Genomic DNA, 23,548 nt, shown 5'->3' with positions numbered 1-23,548 from the left:
AATTTAAGTAATTTAAGTAGTTAGCGAATTAAAATGCACATTCACAGCCAAAAATTAATAAAAACTAAGAAAACTGTGAATGTGACACTCAGCTATGCATTAAGTGTGTGAAATTTGAAGCCTCTTCTAATAGTCTGAAGAACAGGGTGTCTAAATCTGAGTTTGAATTGGCCCATCTTTTTCTTCCAAGGGCCGCATACAGAAAAAGGGAAGGAAATAAGAATGCTACTTTGACTTTAACTTTTATTTATTTAACAATCAATCCATCGGTATAGGTAAAAATATAAAACAATTGTGTAGTTTGTATATAATACATATTTTTCTCTTTAAAAAAAGAGCTAGATGATAAAGCAAAGAAATCTATAATTTACCATAGTAGAATAGATCCGCCCCACAGTGTATTCCCACAGTAGATTAAAAACCTGTGGATTAGGATTAGTCTCTTCTATGTATACCGTTGCTACCTTCTACATCCTGATGGTGAATTGAAGAGGCCAGGTCATACAGTATGTTGAATTACTACAGTACTCATGTATCATTTTAAGTGTTAGGGTAGATCACCAGGAGCAGTTGAAGGTTTGGTGTTGCCGCCCAGCAATAAAAATGTAGTGTACTATTTTATAGGAATATAAAAGACATCTGCTCGATTTGGAACATTTATTTCAAGAAACTGTCATATATTTACAAGAGAACAAAAAGCATAAACATGTAAATGGTTCGCGTAGACTTCACTAACAAAAGACTTGTTGATGTACATAAAATACATTTCAGTATACAGTGGGGAAAATGCACTGAGAGGAACATCTTCATACATAAGACTTATTACACACACACACACGCACACACACACATCTGTGAATTGTTCCCAGTGAGGCAGTGAAACATTTTGCATAGTGTGAAGGTTTTTTTTTATTTCAAGTGGAACCACCCTGAACGATGAGTTTGAAAGAAAATAGAGACAACAAGCTTAAACTCAAGTTTAAGATTATTTTTATGATCCTTAAAGACCTACACTTGAGCACTGCATCAACCACAGCAAAGTAAAACAAAACAAACAAACACCTCAATGAATAATGTTGAGAAGAAGTTTTGATCTACATTTTTATAAAAACAGCAAGAGGCAAAAGACCATTTTTCACTGAATTTGGAAAATTGAAATTTTGGAAAAAAATCCTACAAGGATTAAGGAGCTTTCTGCGTTTTATTACATTATAATGATGTTGAACTAATCCTTTGTAAATCAATAGAGCATGATTACATTGTTGATCCGGATTGTGTGTGTGTGTGTGTGTAATTCATGTGCATAACGGTTGTCGATGAAACGGACCATATACTGTATTTCCATTTAGTTTTGGAGATTGTCTTCACATTGGCTAAAATGTACAATCACAACACATTATAGGAAGTAGATTACAATAAGGTGACCACGTTGAGGGCAAGAAAGATGTTAATGAGCGCTGAAGTAGGGCTGGGCGATTATGGAAAGAAGAATAATCACGATGTTCAGAAACAGAATCATCTTTATTTGCAAAGTATGCCAAAAACGCACAAGGAATTTTCCTCCGGTAGTTGGAGTCGCTGGCCGATTATTTTGATTGATATTTAAATCACGATTAATAAAGACAATTTTACATTGATTCGAAACTTAGTATTTATGTAACTACCACGACTCAAATTTAAATATAACTTAAAAAGAACCAGAAAATAAATTAGTCAAGTAAAATAATATATTTAAAAATTGAAATAAAAGCGATCAATATAAATAAATACAGCCATGGCTAAAAACATTGGCATGCCTGGGGTGACTGTATTGTCTGTTATATATATTTTTCTGCAAAAAATATATCATTCAATATTATGGCATTTAGCAAATTGAAATAATTTTGGTAATCTAATTGACCTATAACAGGAAATTATTTTGTCGGATTTCATGTCAGGCTTATACAAAGCCATGACTTTATCTGCTGTTCCTGCTATGTGCGCATTGGCCTCTTAGGGGCAATGTGGTGCGATACATGCATGGAGCTGCATATTTACAGTAAGCTTATTTATTATAAAAAAAAAATAAAAAAAAAAGAGCAGAAGAAGAAAGTCACAATAAAAGTCATTCTTCACAGATTAGGAAGAATATTTGTCTGTGAGTATGGTTTCATTGTCTCTCTGTATGTGTTACAAGGGCACTTGTGTGTGAATATTCATTATCTGAAGGTAAGTCCCTCCCGTGATGTAATGCTAATGTTAACTAGCCCGTCAACAGGGTTTTCAATTAATTGTTAGCATAAGCTGGCGAGTTTTAAAACGATGTGTTTCTTGTATTGAAATATACAATGTGTGCAATTATTTTTGTTGTGCGTTTAGTTTTTAGAGTAAACTCCATCTGGGGTGTCAATAAATAGCTTAAAGTACGCTCAGGCAGGGCAAGGAACATGTGTCACACGCTTGCTACAAGCAACGCAGGGTGCATTTACCACGTTGGAACATAACCCGCTCCGCGGCACAATCGTTTTTACCCCCGATAATAATAATAACGTTTTTATGATCGTGAGAAGCCAAAATCGAAATCACGATTACATTTTGATTAATCACCCAGCCCTACGCTAATGTATGTCTAAGTCCAAAACCCATAAGAAAACTAGTCAGACGCATATTTCGTATTGAATAACTCGCTAAGAACCTGAGGATTTTTTTTTAAACAAGTGTGTAAAGGTAAAGAGTGTTGATAATGAGGTAGCTCCAGACCACATAAGGTAATACTTTGAAGTCCACCACTACTGCAGAGTCACTGAAATGAAATGCTACATCATGGTTTGGTCAGATGCACAATGGAGAGTGAAGGATTGTTGGAGCACTCTGTGTTTACAAACAAAATCTTTTGGAAAGCCTCGACAGTCTTTGTATGCTTATCTACTTGTTCTTCCTTCCCTTCACTTCACTTCACTTCACTTGCCCTCTACTCGCTAGCCACTGTGTGGCTGTCCTCAGTCAAACAGTCACATGGGAAGACCAGGGGATGAGAACTCTGAGCGTGACTAATTGTTACAGTGTTAGAAGACCCTCTTTAAGGCACAACGTTGGGAAACCGAAAGCATCGCCATTTCACATTCACCATGAAAAAAGTAAAGAAGAAAACAACAGTTACAGAGTAAAGATTGTTTCAAGGGTGGTCCTGGAAAAGTTGTTTGCATACTGGTCCCAATCAAGGCAGCTGATCAAATCAATACCAAATGAAGGTGTTGTGTTCTTCACAGTTTTGCATTGTCGGATTCCCTTTCTCTGTCTCGAGTCCACATCATTGCGGTTAAAAGAAAATCTGCAGAGACAGAAAATATGATGATGGTTAGCATGAGGGGGTGCAGTTGTGCTCAAATAAAAACATGCTTCTTTTACAGTATGGGGCGAGTGTCCCATGATTGAGGTTCCACCACCAAGTATAAACTAAATGAATAAAAGTAAGCCTCGCTCTTCTCGTTCTCACAAAGGCAATTTCGTCCAAAGCAAATTCATCAAATAGTAAGATTAGGAAATTTGTTTTGTGGACTGGGGTGTCATACCATAATCAGCACAGTAAATCTGAAGCCATGAAATTGTACAAAACGTCTTGATGAGATGAACCAATAAGAGTAAGTGGTCTTCTCCAACATCAGATTGAATTCTTAATTGATTAAGAGGTACTTTTTTTTTTCAGTAGAGAGGTACCTGGACTTAAGATTTTAATTGTTCCGTGGCCATCAAATCAACTTTACCCATTGAAATGAATTTAAAACGCCACTAGTACAATCAAGCCACCATAACACTCTGTTGCATTCAAAAACATAAAACATAGTTAAAAAAAAGGTAAAGAAATAAATTGGCCTTATAAAGTGTAATTACTGTACATTGGGACAAGCCGAGTCACAACAACATTTGTAGTGTGTGTGCCTCTAAACGGGTGTGGCCTCATAAGTGATGTCGAAAGATGCCGAGTTGAAACCGGTTTTGGGTTACTGTAGCTGCTTGCATTTTGCATTTGTGTCATTGCGTGTTTGACTGTTTTCCCCATTAAATAAACAGCAGAAAGTGCATCTGTGACCGTGGCTCTCGTTTTTTTTCCTCACTTCAGTCAAGCGGCGTGTCTGAAGCTTGCTCGATTTTAAACAAAGGGCTAATATCAGCCGATACAATCGAAGTCAAGCTACCACTATATAGTGTGTCATCACAATATAAGTGCACAATGGAAGAATTGTGGCCATGTTGCTGACTGATAGATGTGTGTTCTGTTTAGCACTCTAAGAATAGCCCGCAAGCTAGTAGGCCACAGCTCAGGCTGCCAGTGAGTGAGTAGTCTGTCACTCTTCTCTTAGGTTGCATAATGCAGCAACAGCACATGGTATAAACACAAGTGGGTCAGCTTAGCAGCACACACACATCTTGGTGATGATGGACTGTGCGGGGAAAGTGGTTACATCACTGCTGAGGTGGAGCCATTTTAATGCTGTAAACACAATGCACCATTCACAATCTTGGCAAAAGCAGGGTGCATACACATTGACATTCGGGCCTAATTTGAGCCCGATTACCCACAAGGCCCGACATAAGAGGTGTCATGTGCCATAAAACGTAATGAAAGTCAATTAGGATGCGACCTGAAGACCGCACTGTTGCCGGACAACAACTGGTTGTATTGAGTGTTTGTATAACGCAACTCCCAAGTCATTCACCACCATAGGAATTACATGGAGATGTTGGTCATCTCGAGTACACAACACACTATAAGAGCTATACACATCCAGTCCCGTCACACACGTTCCACAACGGTGTTTTGAAAGCTGGACGTTAAGTTTATGTTGCCCAAGAAAGTTTTGAAAATTGGTAGTGGGTTTAGAGATGGTTTGACAACTTTTAATCTTCCTTCAGTTTCTAAGTCAATAATTTGTTTTCTACTTTAAATTTTCAAAATAGATTAATACCTGTCAAAGCTCAACGCTTTATACTCAAGAGAGAGTTGAATTGAACTGAATTTGAATGAACTGAATTGAAGTTGAATGTCAGCTATTTGTTGTTGCATAACCCACAAGTAAACATTGTTTAAACCAGTGGTGACTGGTATTTTGGGGTAAGTGGTGGGGGCTGGTTTCCTGTGGGCCCAAGACACAGCGTGACTTTCAGTGATTACTGGATGGAGTGTTGGCTTTTTACAAGCCCAGGGTGCATTTGTGGGTGTGTGGCACGCAAAGAAACACATTCCTCAAGGATGCCTTTCTCCTTAAACTATCTCTTATGTAAGTGCAGGTGTGTGCCAGCATGTTCCTCTTGCTGCAAAAACGGCAGTTGGTTTTTTTTCAGCAGCAATCCAAATAAAGGTTGTGCTTAAAACAATTTCAACTAGACTCCACTTCAACACCGTCCTCTCCACAGCAAACCATTTTCTATATCGCTTATCCTGATCACAGTTACCAGGGTCCGACGTTAAGCCTTTTTGAAAGTGGCCCGAGCCAAGTTGTGGTGGCCCTGTACTGTCCCCGTATACTCATGACATAATAACACCCCCGACTTGGAGGTGAACTGCAGTACATTTTCAAAACTGCCCGCGTGGGTTGTGCTCGAGAATAAAGTCAAACTGTGCGTGGGATAGCCGCAGTGACGTATAAACAAGCCTTCACTTGATGCGCACACGGAAAAAAATTTTGTTGCGCGTAGAATGCCACGGAGATCATCTCTCGTGATTGGTCCGTTTTAGTCACATGCTGTGATGACGTACTCAGCCTCCCTCTGAGTTCCACATACCATACATACACATACGATTTTGCAGCATAATTAAACGTATCATCTGGTCATCTAGGTCCATTTGTTCGAGCAGACACTGTTCCACAGTCGCCATTGTGGTTGCTTTGTTCCTTGTTATGGAAAGTAAAAATGGCTACCGGAAATGCACGCGGGATAGAAGCAGTGGCATCACCGCGGTCGCTGCCTGCGCGAGTATAAAGAAGTCTTTAGAGGTCGCCACAACGTGTCATCCTTTTCCATGTGAGCCTATCTCCTGCATCTTCCGCTCTAAAACCAACTGCACTCATGTCTTCCCTCACGACATCCATCAACCTTCTCTTTGGTCTTCCTCTAGCTCTCTTGCCCGGCAGCGCCATTCTCATCATTCTTCTACCAATACACTCACTATCTTTCCTCAGGATATGTCCAAACCATTGAAGTCTGCTCTCTCTAACTTTGTCTCTAAAACATCTAACCTTGGCTCTCCCTCCGATGAGCTAATTTCTAATCCTATCCAACCTGCTCATTCCTAGAGAGAACTTCAACATCTTAATTACTACCACCTCCAGCTCTGCTTCTCTTTCGTGCCACCGTTTCTAATCCGACCATCATGGCTGGCCTCACCACTGTTTTATAAACTTTGTCCTTCATCCTAGCAAATACTCTCCTGTCACATAACACACATGACCCCTTCCTTCACCTGTTCCAATCTGCTTGGACCTGTTTCTTCACTTCCTTATCACACTCCCCATTGTTCTGGACTGTTGACCCCAAGTAGTTAAAAAGTCCTCCACCCTTGCGATCTCTTCTCTCTGTAGCCTCACTCTTCCACCTCTACTGCTCTCATTCATGTACATACAGTGGGTACGGAAAGTATGCAGACCCCCTTAGATTTTTCACTCTTTGTTATATTGCAGCCATTTGCTAAAATTCTTTAAGTTCATATTCCCCTCATTAATGTACACACAGCACCCCATATTGACAGAAAAAAACACAATTGTTGAAATGTTTGCACATTTATTAAAAAAGAAAAACTGAAATATCACACGCCCATAAGTATCAGACTCTTTGCTGTGACACTCATATTCAACTCGGGTGCTGTCCATTTCTTCTGATCATCCTTGAGATGGTTCTACATCATTGGAGTCCAGCTGTGTTTGATTATACTGATTGGACTTGATTAGGAAAGCCACACACCTGTCTATATAAGACCTTACAGCTCACAGTGCATGTCAGAGCAAATGAGAATCGTGAGGTCAGAGCAAATGAGAATCATGGGGTCAAAGGAACTGCCTGAAGAGCTCAGAGACAGAATTGTGGCATGGCACATATCTGGCCAAGGTTACAAAGAAAATTATGCTGCACTTAAGGTTCCTAAGAGCACAGTGGCCTCCGTAATCCTTAACTGGAAGACGTTTGGGACGACCACAACCCTTCCTAGAGCTGGCCGTCCAGCCAAACTGAGCAATTGGGGGAGAAGAGCCTTGGTGAGAGAGGTAAAGAAGAAGCCAAAGATCACTGTGGCTGAGCTCCAGAGATGCAGTCGGGAGATGGGAGAAAGTTCTAGGAAGTCAACCATCACTGCAGTCCTCCACCAGTCGGGGATTTATGGCAGAGTGGCCCGATGTAAGCCTCTCCTCAGTCCAAGACACATGCAAGCCCGCATGGAGTTTGCTTTAAAAAAAAAAACACACACACGAAGGACTCCAAGATGGTGAGAAATAAGATTCTCTGGTCTGATGAGACCAAGATAGAACTTTTTAGCCTTCATTCTAAACTGTATGTGTGGAGAAAACCAGGTACTATGCATCACCTGTCCAATACAGTCCCACCAGTGAAGCATGGTGGTGGCAGCAGGTGGGGATGTTTTTCAGCTGCAGGGACAGGACAACTGGCTGCAATCGAAGGAATGATGAATGTGGCCAAGTACAGGGATATCCTGGATGAAAACCTTCTCCAGAGTGCTCAGGATCTTCAGACTGGGCCGAAGGTTCACCTTCCAACAAGACAATGACCCTAAGCACACTGCATGTGCATGCCCCCACCTTTCTAAATATTCCTCCACTTGCTTCCTGCTTTCACTACAGATCACAATGTCATCTGCGAACATCATAGTCCATGGGGATTCCACTCTAACCTCATCTGTCAGCCTATCCATCACCACTGGAAACAGGAAGGGGCTCAGGGCTGATCCCTGATGCAGTCCCACCTCCACCATAAATTCATCTGTCACACCTACAGCATACATCGCCACTGTTCTGCTGCCCTCATTCATGTCCGGTACTATTCGAACATACTTCCTTGCCACTCCAGACATCCGCATGCAGTACCACAATTTCTGTCCAGGTACTCTTTCAAAGGATCTACAAATCTCCTTCTGACCTTTTTCTGTACTTCTCCATGAACACCCTCAAGGCATGTAATGCAACTGTGGTACTCTTTCTCGGCATGAAACCAAACTATTGCTCTCAAATACTCACTTCTGTCCTGAGACAGAGTCCCGGAAACTCACTCCGCGTTTCATTGGTTCCTTTCCCCAATACCAAGATCAATCCCACTTCCGTCCAATTGAAGCTTCCAGTCTCTGAAAATTCATCCCACATTCCACGTCTCTTTGCTGAAGCCTGCCTCCACCGGCAATTTCCTATAACTTCATTATGTGGCTCATCAAGTTTATTCCTCTATGGTTCCCACAGCTCTGCACATCACCCTTGTTCTTAAAAATGGGCACCAGGATACTTTTCCTCCATTCCTCAGGCATCCTCTCACCCACTAGAATTCTCTTAAACAAGCTGGTCAAAAACTCCACAGCCACCTGTCCTAGATGCTTCCAGTCCTCCACAGGTATGTCATCAGGACCTTTCCATTTTTCATCCTCCTTAGTGTCTTTCTAACTTCCCCCTTACTAATCATTGCTACTTCCTGGTCCACCACACTTGCCTCTTTTTCTCTACTTTCTCTCTGATTTTCCTCATTCATCAAATCCTAAAAGGTATTCTTTCCATCTATCCAGCACATTGCTGGCACCAGTCAACACATTTCTATCTCCACCCTTAATCACACTAACCTGCTGCACATCCTTCCTATTTCTATCCCTCTGTCTGGCCAACCTGTATAAATCTTTTTCTCCTTCTTTAGTGTCAAACATGGCATACACGTCTTCATATGCCTCGTTTGCCACCTCTACCTTCGCCCTAAGTCACATCTCCATGTATTCCTTTCTCCTCTCTTCGGTCCTCTCAGTGTCCCACTTCTGAGCTATCTGCTTTCCTTGTATGATTTCCTGTACTTTGACGTTCCAACACCAATTTTCCTTTTCCCCTTTCATACCAGAAGGTATACCAAGTATTCTCCTGCCTGTCTCTCTGATCACCTTGGCTGTAGTGGTCCAGTCGATGTGTTACTATGCCATTTGTGTGTGAAAATTCGTTATTTGAAGGTAAATTCCTCCCATGACCACAAATGCTAATATTAGCTAGCCCATCAATAGGGTTTTCCATTGACTGTTAGCATTAAACTGGCAATTTCTAAAATGATATGTGCCTTGTATTTATATATAAAATTAGGGTACTTATTTTTATTGTGCGCTTAGTTTTACAGTTAACTCAAATTGAGGGTGCCAGTAAACAGCTTAAAGCATGGTCAGGGAGGGCAGAATAACATTACACAGGCTGTAAAGTACGAACTCCTGTGTGAGGCTAGCAGCGTTACATTCATTTCGGCTATAGTCTTGAGGCTAACCCGAATGCATGCCCATTTATCCAGTTAGGTTGTGGTGGTTGCGGTTTCTCCTTGCGTCATCACAACAGCTTGCCTTGGATAGGACGTTTGAGTGATAAACGTATTTCAGATCGCAACTGACAATGCAGTTTTGGGCCATTTTTGGCAGGGTAAAATTTTGACTTAGAAATTTTAACTGGCCCGAGTGGGACCGTGTCTATACGTAGGTGGTGGCTCGACACAGTGGTGTAGTGGCCCTGGGCCACCATTAATGTCGGACTGTGGTTACCAAGAAGCTTGACTCTATGCCAGCTGACTAAGGATGAAAACCGAGGCGGGGTACACCTTGCACAGATTGCCAGTTAATCACAGGATATTGCAGACATTATTCAACTGACAAGCAATAAAAACAGGATCACTCTGATTTACATGCCAATGAAAATGTAAATGCATGGCTTTGGAAGATTGGGGTTATACACATTCATTGCTATTTGCCTTCGTGTTCACCCACATATGCTTAATTTGTACCCCCGCTATACCTTGATCTTTTTAAGTGCCCCTTATAGTTTACAGTATACTAACTTACTGTAATGCCCTCGCATGTGGGAAAGGAGATCCACAGTCGCCAATGCACTAATTAACCATTTATTGAAAGCCAAGAGAACAGTATAAAAACAGATAATGAGCACACCCCACCCAACAAGGCCCTGCCCCAAAAGACACATGCATGTACAATACGTACGTTTTCTACACATTTCATGGTTGAGATGTTTTTTTTTTTTGCGTGTTCAAATATATTTACAGTGTGTTGAAAAAGTGTGTTTTAATAGGTTTTAAAAAAAATTTAAAGTGTGGGAGGAATAAAATGATTTAAAAAGCTTACCCTGAACTGGTCGCCAGCCAATCGCAGGGCACATATAAACAAACAACCATTCACACTCACTCTCACTATGGGCAATTTCAAAGTCTTCAATTAACCTGCAATGCATGTTTTTGGGATGTGGGAGGAAACCGGAGAACCTGGAGAAAACCCACCCAGGCACGGGGAGAACATGCAAAGTCCACATAGGCGAGGCCGTGTTTGAACCCGGGTCCTCAGAATTGTGATGCAGATGTGCTAAACAGTAGGCCACCGTGCCGCCCTATAATTCATATGTGAAAATTAATTCTGCCTGCATAGGCACAGAACATGGTTAAAATGGGCACCAATTACACACATTGACCATGAGGGGGATTAGTAAGGCGTTATGATCTTACAGGCGATCAGATCCAGCACAGCCACCATGAATGTGTATGGCAGGCAGAACAGATGTAGAGTGATTTTATCACAGGGTATTGGAAGCTATAATGACAGCTTTACAAGAGACAATGGCAAATCATCTGAACTGATTTGTACTTTTAGTCATCTTTTCTCAAATGTAATTTACTGGTATTAATAAACAACAAATACAGAGAGTGCCCCTCCGGAACAATTTTGTACGTGAAGTTCAAGTTTGACGCCCGAGGAACATATTTAGATCCTTGAAATGTTAGCTACCATTGGGCCTACTTTCACAACTGATCTACGTTGCATTGTTGCATAACTGTCACTGGAGTCATCACACCTACTCTCAAAATCTTGTAAATCTAGTTGGGTTTTTATGAGGCATTTAACAACCACTCCAACAGAGAGCACTATTACAGAACATACTGTTGCGTGTCTGTATCCTGGCTTCCAACGGTTGTCAAAACAACTTAATTTCCTGTAGAGTTAAAAAAAAAAAAAAAAAAAAAAAAAAAAGAAACAGGAAAAAATACTGTTGTCCTATCCTTATTTAAATGCATGCTGCTCCGTGGTATGGTGACCAGATGGTGAAAGAATGCCTTCAAAGGATGAAACAAGCGTTCATGCCATACATACAAAGGACATTTAATGTAAAGATGGTGGCAAGATGACTGTTTGTACAATATTTAAAGAGGGTTCCCAACTTACGGCAACCATGCACGTGGACAGGGCTTGGGCTTAAATGTGGCCCTGGCCTGGTTTGTAAAGAGAAGGCACACGGCTGGCAGGCACCAAGGGCACAAAATGTTCCAGACACAGGCCTCCATAAGCTTTGGAATAATGAGCAGCACTGTCACTGTCCGAGGAAGAGGGGTGAGGGAGGATGAGCGAGTGCACTAAACAGAACTGAGGTACATGTATTCGTGATTTAAAAGCGGTTGCCTTTAAAAGCATTTACAAATGGCAATCCATGGCATTTAAAAAAAACAAAAACAATATCAGGATCTTCCTATACAATGTCCCGAGGGAAATCTGTGTTCACTGAACACACTTAAGACCATTTTGGAGAAATCTACAGCACATGAACATACTGTAGATCATTTTACACTTCAAATTATGCGAGTTCCAGGATGCACATGTCTGAAAACAATGAACAATGAGTCCCTGCACCTTACCATCACCGTATACAGATACATTTATATCACGGTCCTTGCTTTGCTGTCCCACTATATTGCAGACTTTTATTGCAGTTGTTACTCTATTTTTCATACTGTTTGTACAATATTTTTGTTATTCAACACTCTCTCTCAATATGTTTAGTTTTATAATTAAATTTTTTTAGCAGGATATATTTTCCCCAAAACGATCACGACAAATGATAGTATCGATGTTTTTATGCCACTGATATAGTGATATTAGAGCATAATAGTGCAAGTTAGGAGTGGCCAATATATATCACCTTTGATAGAATTGTGAAGGCTGCTTTAATGATGTGCGATTTTTACATTAGCGAGTATTCATACTGTCTCGAAAAGAAAACAACCGAACGGGTGCATGGACGGCATAGGAGGACGAGAGAGAGGAGGAAGCGTATGAAAGTCCTAATTCGCCAAATCAGCGGAAAGCAAAACAAACTCTCGCGCTCAAACGAGTGACCCCACTGAGCAACCTTCTCAGGAGTTTAGCAGCTTACAAGTACTGTAGGTCAATGGTCGCTATGAACCTCAATGGAACGCATGTATAGTTTTTTTTGTTGATGTTGATTCCACAAGCACGACTAAATAAAAGTAAATCTGCACAGCATATTCAGAAAACCCCCAGCGAGTCATTTAGCAAACACGTAGTATATGACGAAGCAAGTAAACGTTTGCAAGACATAAAGAATGCCATAAACTACATTTCTTTCTGCAGTGTTCTAGCCAAATTTGTATGCCAATAATGTATGCTGTAGCGACAAAAACAATATATTTGGTGTAAAATATTTGTATATTTGTTAACATACATGCACGATATATGCTGTCACGTTTTTATTTGCATTGTTGGGAAAAGAGTTCCATTATTGCAAGCTGACGGGAAACGGGAAATGTCCCGGTGTGTTTTTTGCACCCAGCTGAAGAAATTGGGTGGGATGGTTGTTTAAAATGGATTTTATCACTTTGAGGTTTTAAGTTGTGTTGTCTTAGTTGCGACTTCATACAAATTCAACATACCAGCTCATCGGTGTTAGCGGGATGGCCGCGTTCATTTGGTTTGAAACCAAAATGTTCCCACACAGGCTGTGTCTGTGTTAAATATATTTTAGAAGTTATCATTTATTTGCTTAGCTTGCATTAGTATTATGGACAATTTTTAGAAAGAAAGATGTCTCGCCTTCAAGAAGATGACTCAGCATCTTCCGATGGAAGGGCGCCTTGACCAAGGACATGATCGGAGGTGGTCGGGGACGTGACAGGTGTTGGTCTGGTCCCGTGTTTTGTGTTGTGTCCGTGCGAAAGGCACAAGATGATAAATCCCAACGATACTGTTGCGAAAGGGGCTAACAAAACAACGTGATAATCGGCGAACCAATAACGAGTGACCCATTTGGACCCCCGACCGTAAGTTTCCCGTGATTTATGTTGTGTCTTAGTGCTTAGAACATTATGTCTTGTAAAACCCTCCTATTTTCAAATAAATGTAGGAGCGACGGGGGAGATTGTTTAGAGCGTGTTGAGAGGCTGTAACCTGAACAAGGTCCTATACGCCCTCCTCATGAGAAAGAGAAACCAGCGTCATCATTCCTTTTGTGCATATTGACAGGTGTTGGGTGAGATAAATCCAACAGTCTGCTAGTGAGTTAACCCTATTGTACCACTTGAACGAAGCTGCCATCACCATGCTTTAACGGTCTGTGGCTATGGTGTTGTTCTTAAGGCACTGTGCTAAATAAGCAGTATCAATTGGAATTATAGCCAAAAACATCCTACTTATTGTCATGAAACCACAACACATTTTCTAACAAACTTTCAACTACAGGAATCATGGGCTGTTGGGGAAGAGAGTCAGCATCATGTCTGCATCAAAGATCAGTAATCTCCCTTATCAGACACCGCTGACAAAAGACAAAAAAAAAAAGGGATACTTGGATAATTAAAAGTTAAAATTACCCCCGGTCATGTCTTTCCTTTGCTATTCTTATAGTCAGTAAAGCATGTTTGTTTTCCGTGAAGCTTGCCAAGCCAGTTGGTCTTTTCATTTTGACTTAAATACAACAATATACATTTATTGATGTTTGAAAATAACAGAAACCTTACTACTGAGCAATGAAGCAACTATGCCAGTAAGTGCAGGATCTTGTAGCAATCTCTTTGTCACTTCCGTTAAATCCCATTACTGGTCTATGAATGGTGATGGTGCTGTTGTCAGCTATACGCCGAGTTAACCTACATGTGACATAAATACCACCAGGCGACATAAACATCTGACCTCCCAGTTGCAGCCATGCAGGCCCGTTGCATAACATGCTTTCTCATCATGCTGTGAGAGAACTAATCTGGAGCAGCTAGCTTCTAGCACACAATGGCGTGCTCAGAGTGCATCACCAACTACACGAATATTTGGGAGATGAGAGGTGTTATGCAACAAGGGCTTTTACAAGAAGGGGCTCATCGGGGATCGTGGCATGATCTGAGCGCTAACTGTCCCACACATAGTTAAGCTTGGCCTTTGACAGTAGTTGATGTTTAAACAAACAGACTGTTTGGTTCATCTTAAAAAATAATGCATTTACAGTGTCTTTTCCAGATGTCAAACTGTCACTGAGATTTTCAAATCAGATGGAAATGCACAGCCACTTTCTCAACAGCATTTTGTAGAAACTGACACAAACTGCTTCATGTGTATTTTTGCTGTGTTTATTGGATTTCTTCGCGCTTTTCTACCTTCAAGGTTCTAAAAGTTCTTCGATATTATTCATTCACCCACTATCAGAAGAGTGGGTGAATGACGTGACTTTCTCAAGCTCAAGGGGGTCATCCAGCATAGGGGCCTTTTTTGCAAAAAAGGACAATATCAAGATAGTTGTGATAATTGATAGTCGTATGGAGGATCACAAAAAAATCATGAAGGCGAAGGAAGTGCGCTAGACTTCAAGGGAGATTACTTTAAAGGGGAAAACTCGTAGTTTGGATTTGAAATATACAGTATGTTTTGCGACGCCAGTCCTGGAACATTTCTGACATACCTTGTACTCCACTGTTTCCACTTTGTTACACAGAATATTTTTCATGCAGCCCTCTGTCTCCTCTCAAATAACATTTGCCTCCATACCTTGGCCAACAACTAGAAGTAAATACAGAAGGTCCTTGTTCTCCTCCATTCTTATTTCAACTGATGCATTCATGAAGCTTGGGTGTCACAGTTTTCTCCTGTACCGAGTTGAGCTAGGATGAGCAGAGCCAGTACCATGCAGTGGAAGTCAACAATAATAATAAAAGAAATATGGAATGTACGGCGCTACGTGAGCTGCGAGTGTGTGGCATCCCTTGCATGCTCCTGACCATGTTTGCCGAGTGTCATTAAGACATACGTGAGTAGTAAATAAACATTTTTTCAAAATGTTATTATAACAGCAATTAACATCATTTTACATCTAAATAAAATGTTTTCAAGACTGACTCAAGAACAAAACTCTCAATTACAGTGTATAAAATAACTTTAAAATTAGAGTCAATTCAATGTCGACCATTCGCAGAACAGAAGGTTTAACTTTGGCAATTCCATTGTGAAGGAAGCCTACCTGCCACAGGTAAAGGGTAGTGACCAAGGCAAAAGCACCAGCTTCACTTAAAATCCCTCACATCCACAATAACATACATGCGCGCAGATGGATGCACAAACACACAAAATAGCCAGTGTAAATGAAGAAAACCCAGCCAATTTTGTCAGGATCAGACAGTCTGCCAGTCACGGTAGCCCTTTTCCTTTCATTGCATGACTATGCAGTATTTTGCCCATGTGTAATTGTGACATTTTTTAAGTTGATTTTACCATGTACTGGAAACCAAAGAATAATTGATTGTTCATTGCAGAGTTAAGGAGAAAGGTTTATGAATAAGAGAATTATAGGAGCCTGTCAAGGAAATGCTGATGAGGCCAGCTCAAAGGAAGATTAGTCGTTTTCCAAAACCGGTTAACAGGGGTCAGAGTTCCCTTTAAGCAAGTGGTGTTGAGAGAAGAGTGCAGATTTTAAATCTCACTAATCACTGCATCACCTCATTTCACTAGCTCCTCCTCCTCTGTGCATAGAAGGTTAGCATCTATCTACTGCGAGGTTTTAAAAATGTTGGCAGGACTATAGTCGGGTCAACTTTTGATGTTACTGGTCTTGTGTTAGTGGCAGCCCATAGAACACTGATACTAGAAAAGCAACACCATCCTTTCAGTGAAACTGGTACTAAACACTGCATAGTATATATTTGAACTTTGAGACTTAATCACAAATGAAATGTGTTGTATCAGCTGCTCACTCAGTGCAGCTGCAGCTCTTATGGCGACCCAATGAGAGGAATTGCAGCTAATTCAGCAGCTATTGGAGGTTGTCCAACACTCACAGATCCAACAATGAGGGTGAGCTTATTGACAGAACAAAGCTTGTCTGATCCAGAAGCTTTAAACCAGCACAGACCAATGAATTCAACAGATGCAGTTGTCCAAACCATGAAGCAGAAGGGCCCGTGAGCAAATTATTCAAACCAAATAGCTGAATTCTTTATATTGCCTCATATGTAATTATTTAATGGATTGCATAGAACACAGGTTAAAAAACAAGGGAGATTTAGTTGTCTTGAGCCAAATAAGTTTACTCCATCATACATAGGTAACAAATAAAATGTGATTGTTAAATGCGAAACAATATAAAGTTGCTAAGGCAGATGATCTTACCTGGAAAATAAAGAGGTCCCTTCTTTTGACTATTTTGAGGGGGAAAAGGGGGAAGGGTTGAGAAGGTTGGACCTTCATGCAGCACACGTGACCCGGTCCATCAGCACCTCCAGCTGACAGGCGTCAGGTCGCTCCTGAGGGTTGAAAGCAAGCATTTCCTGGAGGAGTTTCTTCACCCCTTCTGACATGGAGCTTCTGGCCTTCTGAGGAATGTGGAGGACCATCTTGGGGTTCTCCAACAATGCCTCGCCAACAGGCACAATCTCTGAGCCTTGTCGTACGTATGTGCCCAGCAGCTCTCGTTTGGACTCTGCGTCAATGAAAGTGATCCGCTCGATCATTGCCCATATAATGATGCCCAAGGCAAAGATGTCCGCCTTAGCCGTGTAGTGGCCCTCCCAAACCTCGGGGGCCATGTAGAAGTCTGACCCGCAAGCAGAGGACAACCATAACTTGTTAAGGTTAACGATGTTGTTCTGGTTGCTCCCTCTGCCACCAGCACCAGCTGTGGGCAACTCCTCAATGTTCTTAGAACTCATGGAAGCACAAACTTTACTTAAGCCAAAGTCAGCAACTTTGAGAACTGGTGCACCCGATTTCTGTGAGATTAGAATGTTGTCTGGCTTCAGATCCCGGTGAACAATGTTGTTCCTGTGCAGGAAAGCGACTGCACTTGTCAACTGGCGCATGAAACTCCTGTTGGTCTGAGGGTCAGGTCGCCGAGACAAGATGTACTTGTTGAGGTCTCCACCTTCACAAAACTCCATTACAAACCAGAGGTAACACGGTTCCGATGGCTGAGCTATGATGCGTTCCCCTGTACAGGCAGAAAAAGATAAAGCATATTAAGTCAGTCAAGAGTTTGAAGATAATTCATATAGCCCAACACAAAAAGAGTACATGGTGTCATGAGACCACGCTGAATTTGAACCAACTGTGCAATTCAGAGAAGATTGACTGAGTCAGGTGAAGAAGTCATGGCAAACTCTTCAAGGGTCACAAATTAAGAGCTGGATGTTATAAACAAAAAGAAAATGTCAGACTTGCATTAAGTCTCAACTTGCTTTCACACCTAGAATTTGCTTTCAATAGTCTGTATTTGTTGAGAGGCGTTGTACACTCAAAGCATTTTGCCCTCATTCAGTTCCTTTTTTCACACTGTAAAGATTCCAAGTGAATCAAAAACTGTCAGAACACACAATGTATTGATGCAGTCTTCTGTAATTGGTCTGTGGTTGGCGCGAAAATGTAAACAGGAAGAAGGTTTGCTGTATGAAGCAATGAGTGAAAGTGGGCTAACAAACGAAATACAATTGGATACTGTAGTTCTTGGTCATGTAGCAGCAATGATGGCTATGTCTTTTGGTGTTTAGAATGGAAATCAGAAGAAATGCAGTCTTGAGGGAAGCTAAACTGTCATTGATAGCTGATTCAAGTGGTTAGTTTTTTGAAAGATACGTACGTAGATTTTAATATCATCCGTATAAAAACAGTAGCCAAATGACAAACGGGAAACAAAAGAAAATAGTGGAATGCCCCCGATATAAGTACAATTGGGAGTTCAACGCCCGAAAAAAATAAAATTCTGAGAAAAATATGACATAGGCTTCCAAAACAATTACTCAAAAATGTATTATATTTTCACTCCTTTCGAGCTGGAAAGTCACGCCACGGTCGTACAAAACTCGGTGTGGGAGCTGTATTATGTACATTAGCGCCACAGTTAGGTTATAATATGGTCAAATTCAGAACAGCTCACCCAAAATGTTCACAATTTTTAAAATAGGCAGCTCACAAAAAAATTAACCTAGTTACTCAAGAGACCCATCAATTTATATACAAGCAATTAAAAAAGTAAATGTTCCATATGTCCCAGTTAAAGGGTCAATAGTTTTACTGTTAATTGTATTATAAAGTAGTCAACGCTTCTTTGTACTTCAGTTGTTAAAATGTTAGTGAAAACATTACATGATGAGTAAATACATCTATTAAGATGGTGAGAGTTTCAACCTGGAACAAATTCCTCCACTTTCCCGAGTTTTCTTTGGGAATATTTGTTTTGAAATTAGAACAACTTGGAGGTCACCCAATGTCTCAGAATGGATTGTGTTAGATATTTTGAGGGGGGGTTTCATTGTATTTCTTTGTAAAATAAGCAGATCAAAACAAGTAACTTCACTGACAAATTCCAACCCAGGGTTGGCTAAGTGTCAAGGAACTATGCTATATACCTAACAGCCCAAAAAACACTGACACCTTACCAGAGAATACTGAAAAATGTACACCAAATATCAATTTGGCAAAGTTTTAGCAGTGGTAGCACATTGTTATTGCAACAATACACCTAAAAGAATCATCCAATAATTACAAAGTGATCTTACTTTATTTAATCCATTTTGTCTTGAGGCATCCAAAGAATGCCAAGTTGGGATACATTTTATATTCCTACATAAGAGCCAAGCTATTAAAAGAAAAGCCAATGTATAGAGATTCGGGGCTGCTGAGCCAGGCCAAAAGCACAGTGATAAGTAGGTCAAAGCTGATAACATACAACCTATACCAAATAGAATAAGTTATTTAATATGTGAAAAATGACACGTCAAGCAAGTGTTCAGTGTTAGAAATAAAGTGAGTCAACATGCTGCAAGTACACCGTATTCTTCTAAGAGATGGGGGAAAACTCTTCTCTTTGTGGGCATTATGTATGCAAGATGAAATGTCTCGATGGGACATTCAGCTTAACAAAAAAAACCAAAAAAAACTGCAACTCTTCTTCATGCGTTAAACATGAACATATAGTTAAATACATTGGTTAAATGACCAACAATGGCCTAATATGATTTGTTACTTTTTTCGTCTGAATTTCGATGCAAAATTAACTGTACTCATGTACTGTGATTTATTTGATTATGGCTTAGGAGGAAAAGTAGTTTTGAAAGGTTTCCCGCAGTCAAAAAGGCAACAAATGCCTGTAGCTTTTGTACCTTTCAGTGAGGTCTCCACCAGCCTCAGGTATTGTTTGGATCTCTTGTTGCCATGACTCATCTTCTGGGCCAGGCCGTTCCTTTGCAGGACACACTCCTCCAGTTGGACCACATTCTGGTGTCGGTTCTCCAGGCTGGTCAGGGCCCAGAACTCGGCCAAAGCCAGCTCGACGTTCTCCGGGGCGTCGCACTGGAGCCTTTTCACCGCCAATCTGGCTCCTGTTTTCCGGGCAATGGCCTCGTACACCACGCCGTAGCTCCCCCGGCCAACCTCCCGGATCAGCGTGTATCGTGGCGGCACCAGAACGGCAGGCTCTGTCCTACCTGTCCGGAGGAAGCTAATGGAGAAGCAGTCTTCTTCGTTCGCTTCCTCCATGGGCTCCGGGAAGTTGTTGTTGTCCTCCACCGTGAGGGAGCGGAGGACTTTGGCCGCCTCTCGTTTCGACTTCCCGGCCACATTTCGCCTGCAAACCCGCACTCCGCCGCCGCTTACCTTTCTCTTCTTTTTCCCGTCGCAAACATCCATGATTTAATTTTGGGACACAATGAGCACGGATGGTAGGCGTGTTTACATTTCATTACTTTAACTCCAAACTCATCAAATTTGACGCCCGTCTTGTCACGTTCAAGGGAGATTTAACGTCAACGTGTCAATAAAGTGCAGAGAATTTTGCGAAGTCAGCTTATTGCCATTAGTGGAGCAAGTGTGGCAAGTAAATTGGCTTCCGAAAAACAAAATGTTCCAGCGAGCAGAGAACAAGGGGCGTGGTTTGCCACTCTTCGGCAACGCCGATTGGTTGACAGTGCAAACTACCTCGCTCTGCTTCCGCCAGTGCAAGGAGCACAGGCGAGTGTTTTGTTTTTAAAATAGAGCCCAGGTGGAGCTTGGCCGACGCTATTATTTTGTTCAAATGCTATCAAAGTTTGCTGAAGTGATACTGAAATGGGGTTGCTAGTGTCCACCGCAGTCCTCGTCGTCCTTTTTATCCACGTAACTTCGCGGCCGCGTGGGAAAACACGAGAGTTGGGCTGCACGTGTGCAGAGGCATGATGACCCCGCCCCCTCACAACACTGCATGACAAGCACTAAATGTGGGAACACTGCTGGGAAGATTAATTTGACAATTTAATATAGTGGTGTGATTATTTCAAAAAGTAAAAAATATATATCTAAACAAAGACACAAGGAAGGGAGTAAGGACTACCATCTACACACCCAGTATAATTAAGTCTAAGGTGTGCGTACACACCTGCAATGCAACTTCAAACGATGAGCTGCAATCACAACAAAACTGTTAAAAAAAAAAAAAAAAACATTGATTTAACAAAACATTTATGAAAGCCTGCATACTCAGTTGCTTCTTATTTTATTTCTCTCGGGTTACTGGTGGCGGCACGGTGACCGACTGGTTAGAGCCACACAGTTCTGAGGACCGGGGTTCAATACCCGGCCCCGCCTGTGTGGAGTTTACATGTTCTCCCCGTGCCTGTGTGGATTTTCTCCGGGCACTCCGGTTTCCTCCCACATCCCAAAAACATGCATGCATTGGAGACTCTAAATTGCCCGTAGGTGTGACTGTGTGTGTGAATGGTTGTTTGTTTGTATGTGCCCTGCGATTGGCTGGCAACCAGTTCAGGGTGTACCCCGCCTCCTGCCCGATGACAGCTGGGATAGGCTCCAGCACGCCCCCGACCCTAGTGAGGAGAAGCGGCTCAGAAAATGGATGGATGGATGGATGGAGGGTTTACTGGTTGTCTTGCACTGACTGACAGACAAGGCTCATTCACTCATTCTCTCTCATTTACTGTAGATTCTCCCCCCCCCCCCCCCTTTTTTTTTTTTTACTGGTCCTAGAAGAGATGCAAGGTACATGGAACCAGCATGATACTACAGTGTATAAAGTATTCACCATTGTGCTGCTTTTAAATGGAGGAGGCCGAGTTGAAGTGGTTCATAAGTGCTTCTCAAAGTTTTCTCACCACCTCCAAAAATACTTTGATGTACAAGTACCACCAGAATGAGATTACAATTGCTAACCAATTACAAGCGACCCCGCCCCCCCTAAGATGAGAACAATAAAGGACGAACCGACGACTTGAACACCTTCTATTGCAGATTTGAAAAGGAAAGTTTCACACCCCACACCCACCCAGCCGCACCACCGACCAACATCACACCTCTGACTCCCCCTCCTGTGTTGACAATCCACGAACAGGATGTGAGACGCGTTGTCAAACTACAAAATATTAACAAAGCGGCAGGCCCAGACCTTGTGTCCCCATCCTGCCTCAAAGTCTGCGCATACCAGCTCACTCCAGTCTTCACATAGATCTTCAATAGATCTCTGGAACTGTGTGAAGTACCACCCCGTTTCAAACGCTCCACCATCATCCCAGTCCCCAAGAAACCTGCAATCTCAGGTCTGAATGACTACAGGCCTGACATCTGTGGTCATGTAGTCTTTGCGATGGACCACCTCAAGAGCGTCAAAGGTCTCCTGCTGGACCCCCTGCAGTTTGCCTACCGGGCAAACAGGTCTGCGTATGACGCAGTCAACATGGAACTGCACTTCATCCTAGAACACCTCGACGGCCCGGGGACGAACATGAGGATCCTGTTCGTGGACTTCAGCTCTGCCTTCAACGCCATCATCCCCGAACTCCTCTCCTCCAAGCTTCTCCAGCTCGGAGTCACGTAATGTGTCTATACATAAGCTTTCAATGAGCTTCGTGTCTTTGGGATGCTGTACAAGCTCGAAGAATCCTTTTTTGACAATCTGTATGTACAGCTCATAACGCAACGTGACACTACCATTGATTAATTAACGGAAATAAGTGTGAATAACCCGATGACCCGTGGTCGGCTATTGACTTCCATAGGCTTTCTGCCAACCGAGACACCACTGGGTGAACGCACCCATACTCCCCAAAACTGGGTGGGAAGTAACCAAGTACAAATGCTGCGTTACTTAATTTAAGTCGATGTACTTTACCTCCGTATCTATTTTAATCATTACGTATGAAAACAAATATCTGTCCTTTCTACTCCTTACTTTATAAAAATAGACTTGCTAATTTTTTTCACGCTCTGCGGGTGACGACCTAAAAAGACATAAATAGAGACTGGTAAAGTCAATTGTGGTTTTGATCTTCAGTGATTGTTTCAGTCTGTCAGGACTTGGGCTTTCAAGTCAAAGGGCGTGGGCTTTAGTCCCGCTACGCTGGTTACGTCAAGCTGCCCTTGAGCAAGACATGCCCCCCCCACCCCCCCGCCGCAGCTATGGAGGAGCACAACTTTGTGCATTCTTTCACACATAATTTCTCCTTGCAAACCTGCATGTGTGTGATCTGGTTTATATCACTTGTGGGACTAATGTAAGTATAATGGATTGCATTAAACATAATGGGGGGAACATGGACTGCAGTGACATGGAGGAACATGAACCAGGGATCATGACCGAGTAAGACGCAACAGATTTGAAGAAGTTTTATATTCCTATTATTCATGATATATTGATTATAAAATCTGTATAAGTTTTCCCGGCCTGAATGACAGTGCTATGTACAGTATGAGACACGGGGAGTAATGTGTTAATATTATTGACCTTCAGTGGTACGTGTCTGTTCCCCTTAGCCTGTTTTGTTTTTACCAGCAGGGGGTAATTCCAACGCTACACAGAGCATCATTCATTGTGATGCATACCAGGCTGACTGGACGCACAAGAGCAGACTTTCTATTGTCATTGCTCAGTGGCCATGCAGGAATGGTGCATTTGTTAGTCCAAGCCACCACACTGAAATCAGCAGAAAACCAAATGTCAAATGCACCAATGACTTCTTTTTCCCATGATGAATAGAGCTCCTTTCTATAGTTAGTGTTGCTGCCTCCATACCTTTTTTTTTTTTTTTTTTTTTT

The 23,548-nt window shown here is 41.8% G+C and overlaps 1 protein-coding gene across 1 annotated transcript; it reads right to left on the bottom strand.

Moving 5' to 3' along the window:
* Positions 1 to 643: 643 nt before the first annotated feature.
* Positions 644 to 20,400, bottom strand: stk35 (serine/threonine kinase 35). Its single transcript, XM_061687246.1, has 3 exons — positions 19,633 to 20,400; positions 16,649 to 17,465; positions 644 to 3,310 (listed from the first exon to the last, which is right to left on the bottom strand). Exons 1-2 carry the CDS (start codon positions 20,156 to 20,158, stop codon positions 16,723 to 16,725), a joined length of 1,269 nt encoding a protein of 422 aa, XP_061543230.1. The 5' UTR covers positions 20,159 to 20,400; the 3' UTR covers positions 644 to 3,310; positions 16,649 to 16,722.
* Positions 20,401 to 23,548: the final 3,148 nt, after the last annotated feature.

The sequence above is a fragment of the Phycodurus eques genome, chromosome 1 (genome assembly GCF_024500275.1).
Source record: "Phycodurus eques isolate BA_2022a chromosome 1, UOR_Pequ_1.1, whole genome shotgun sequence".
NCBI classification, from domain to species: domain Eukaryota; kingdom Metazoa; phylum Chordata; class Actinopteri; order Syngnathiformes; family Syngnathidae; genus Phycodurus; species Phycodurus eques.
Note: the sequence above shows the minus strand (reverse complement) of the source record. Positions and strands in the feature narration are given on the sequence as shown.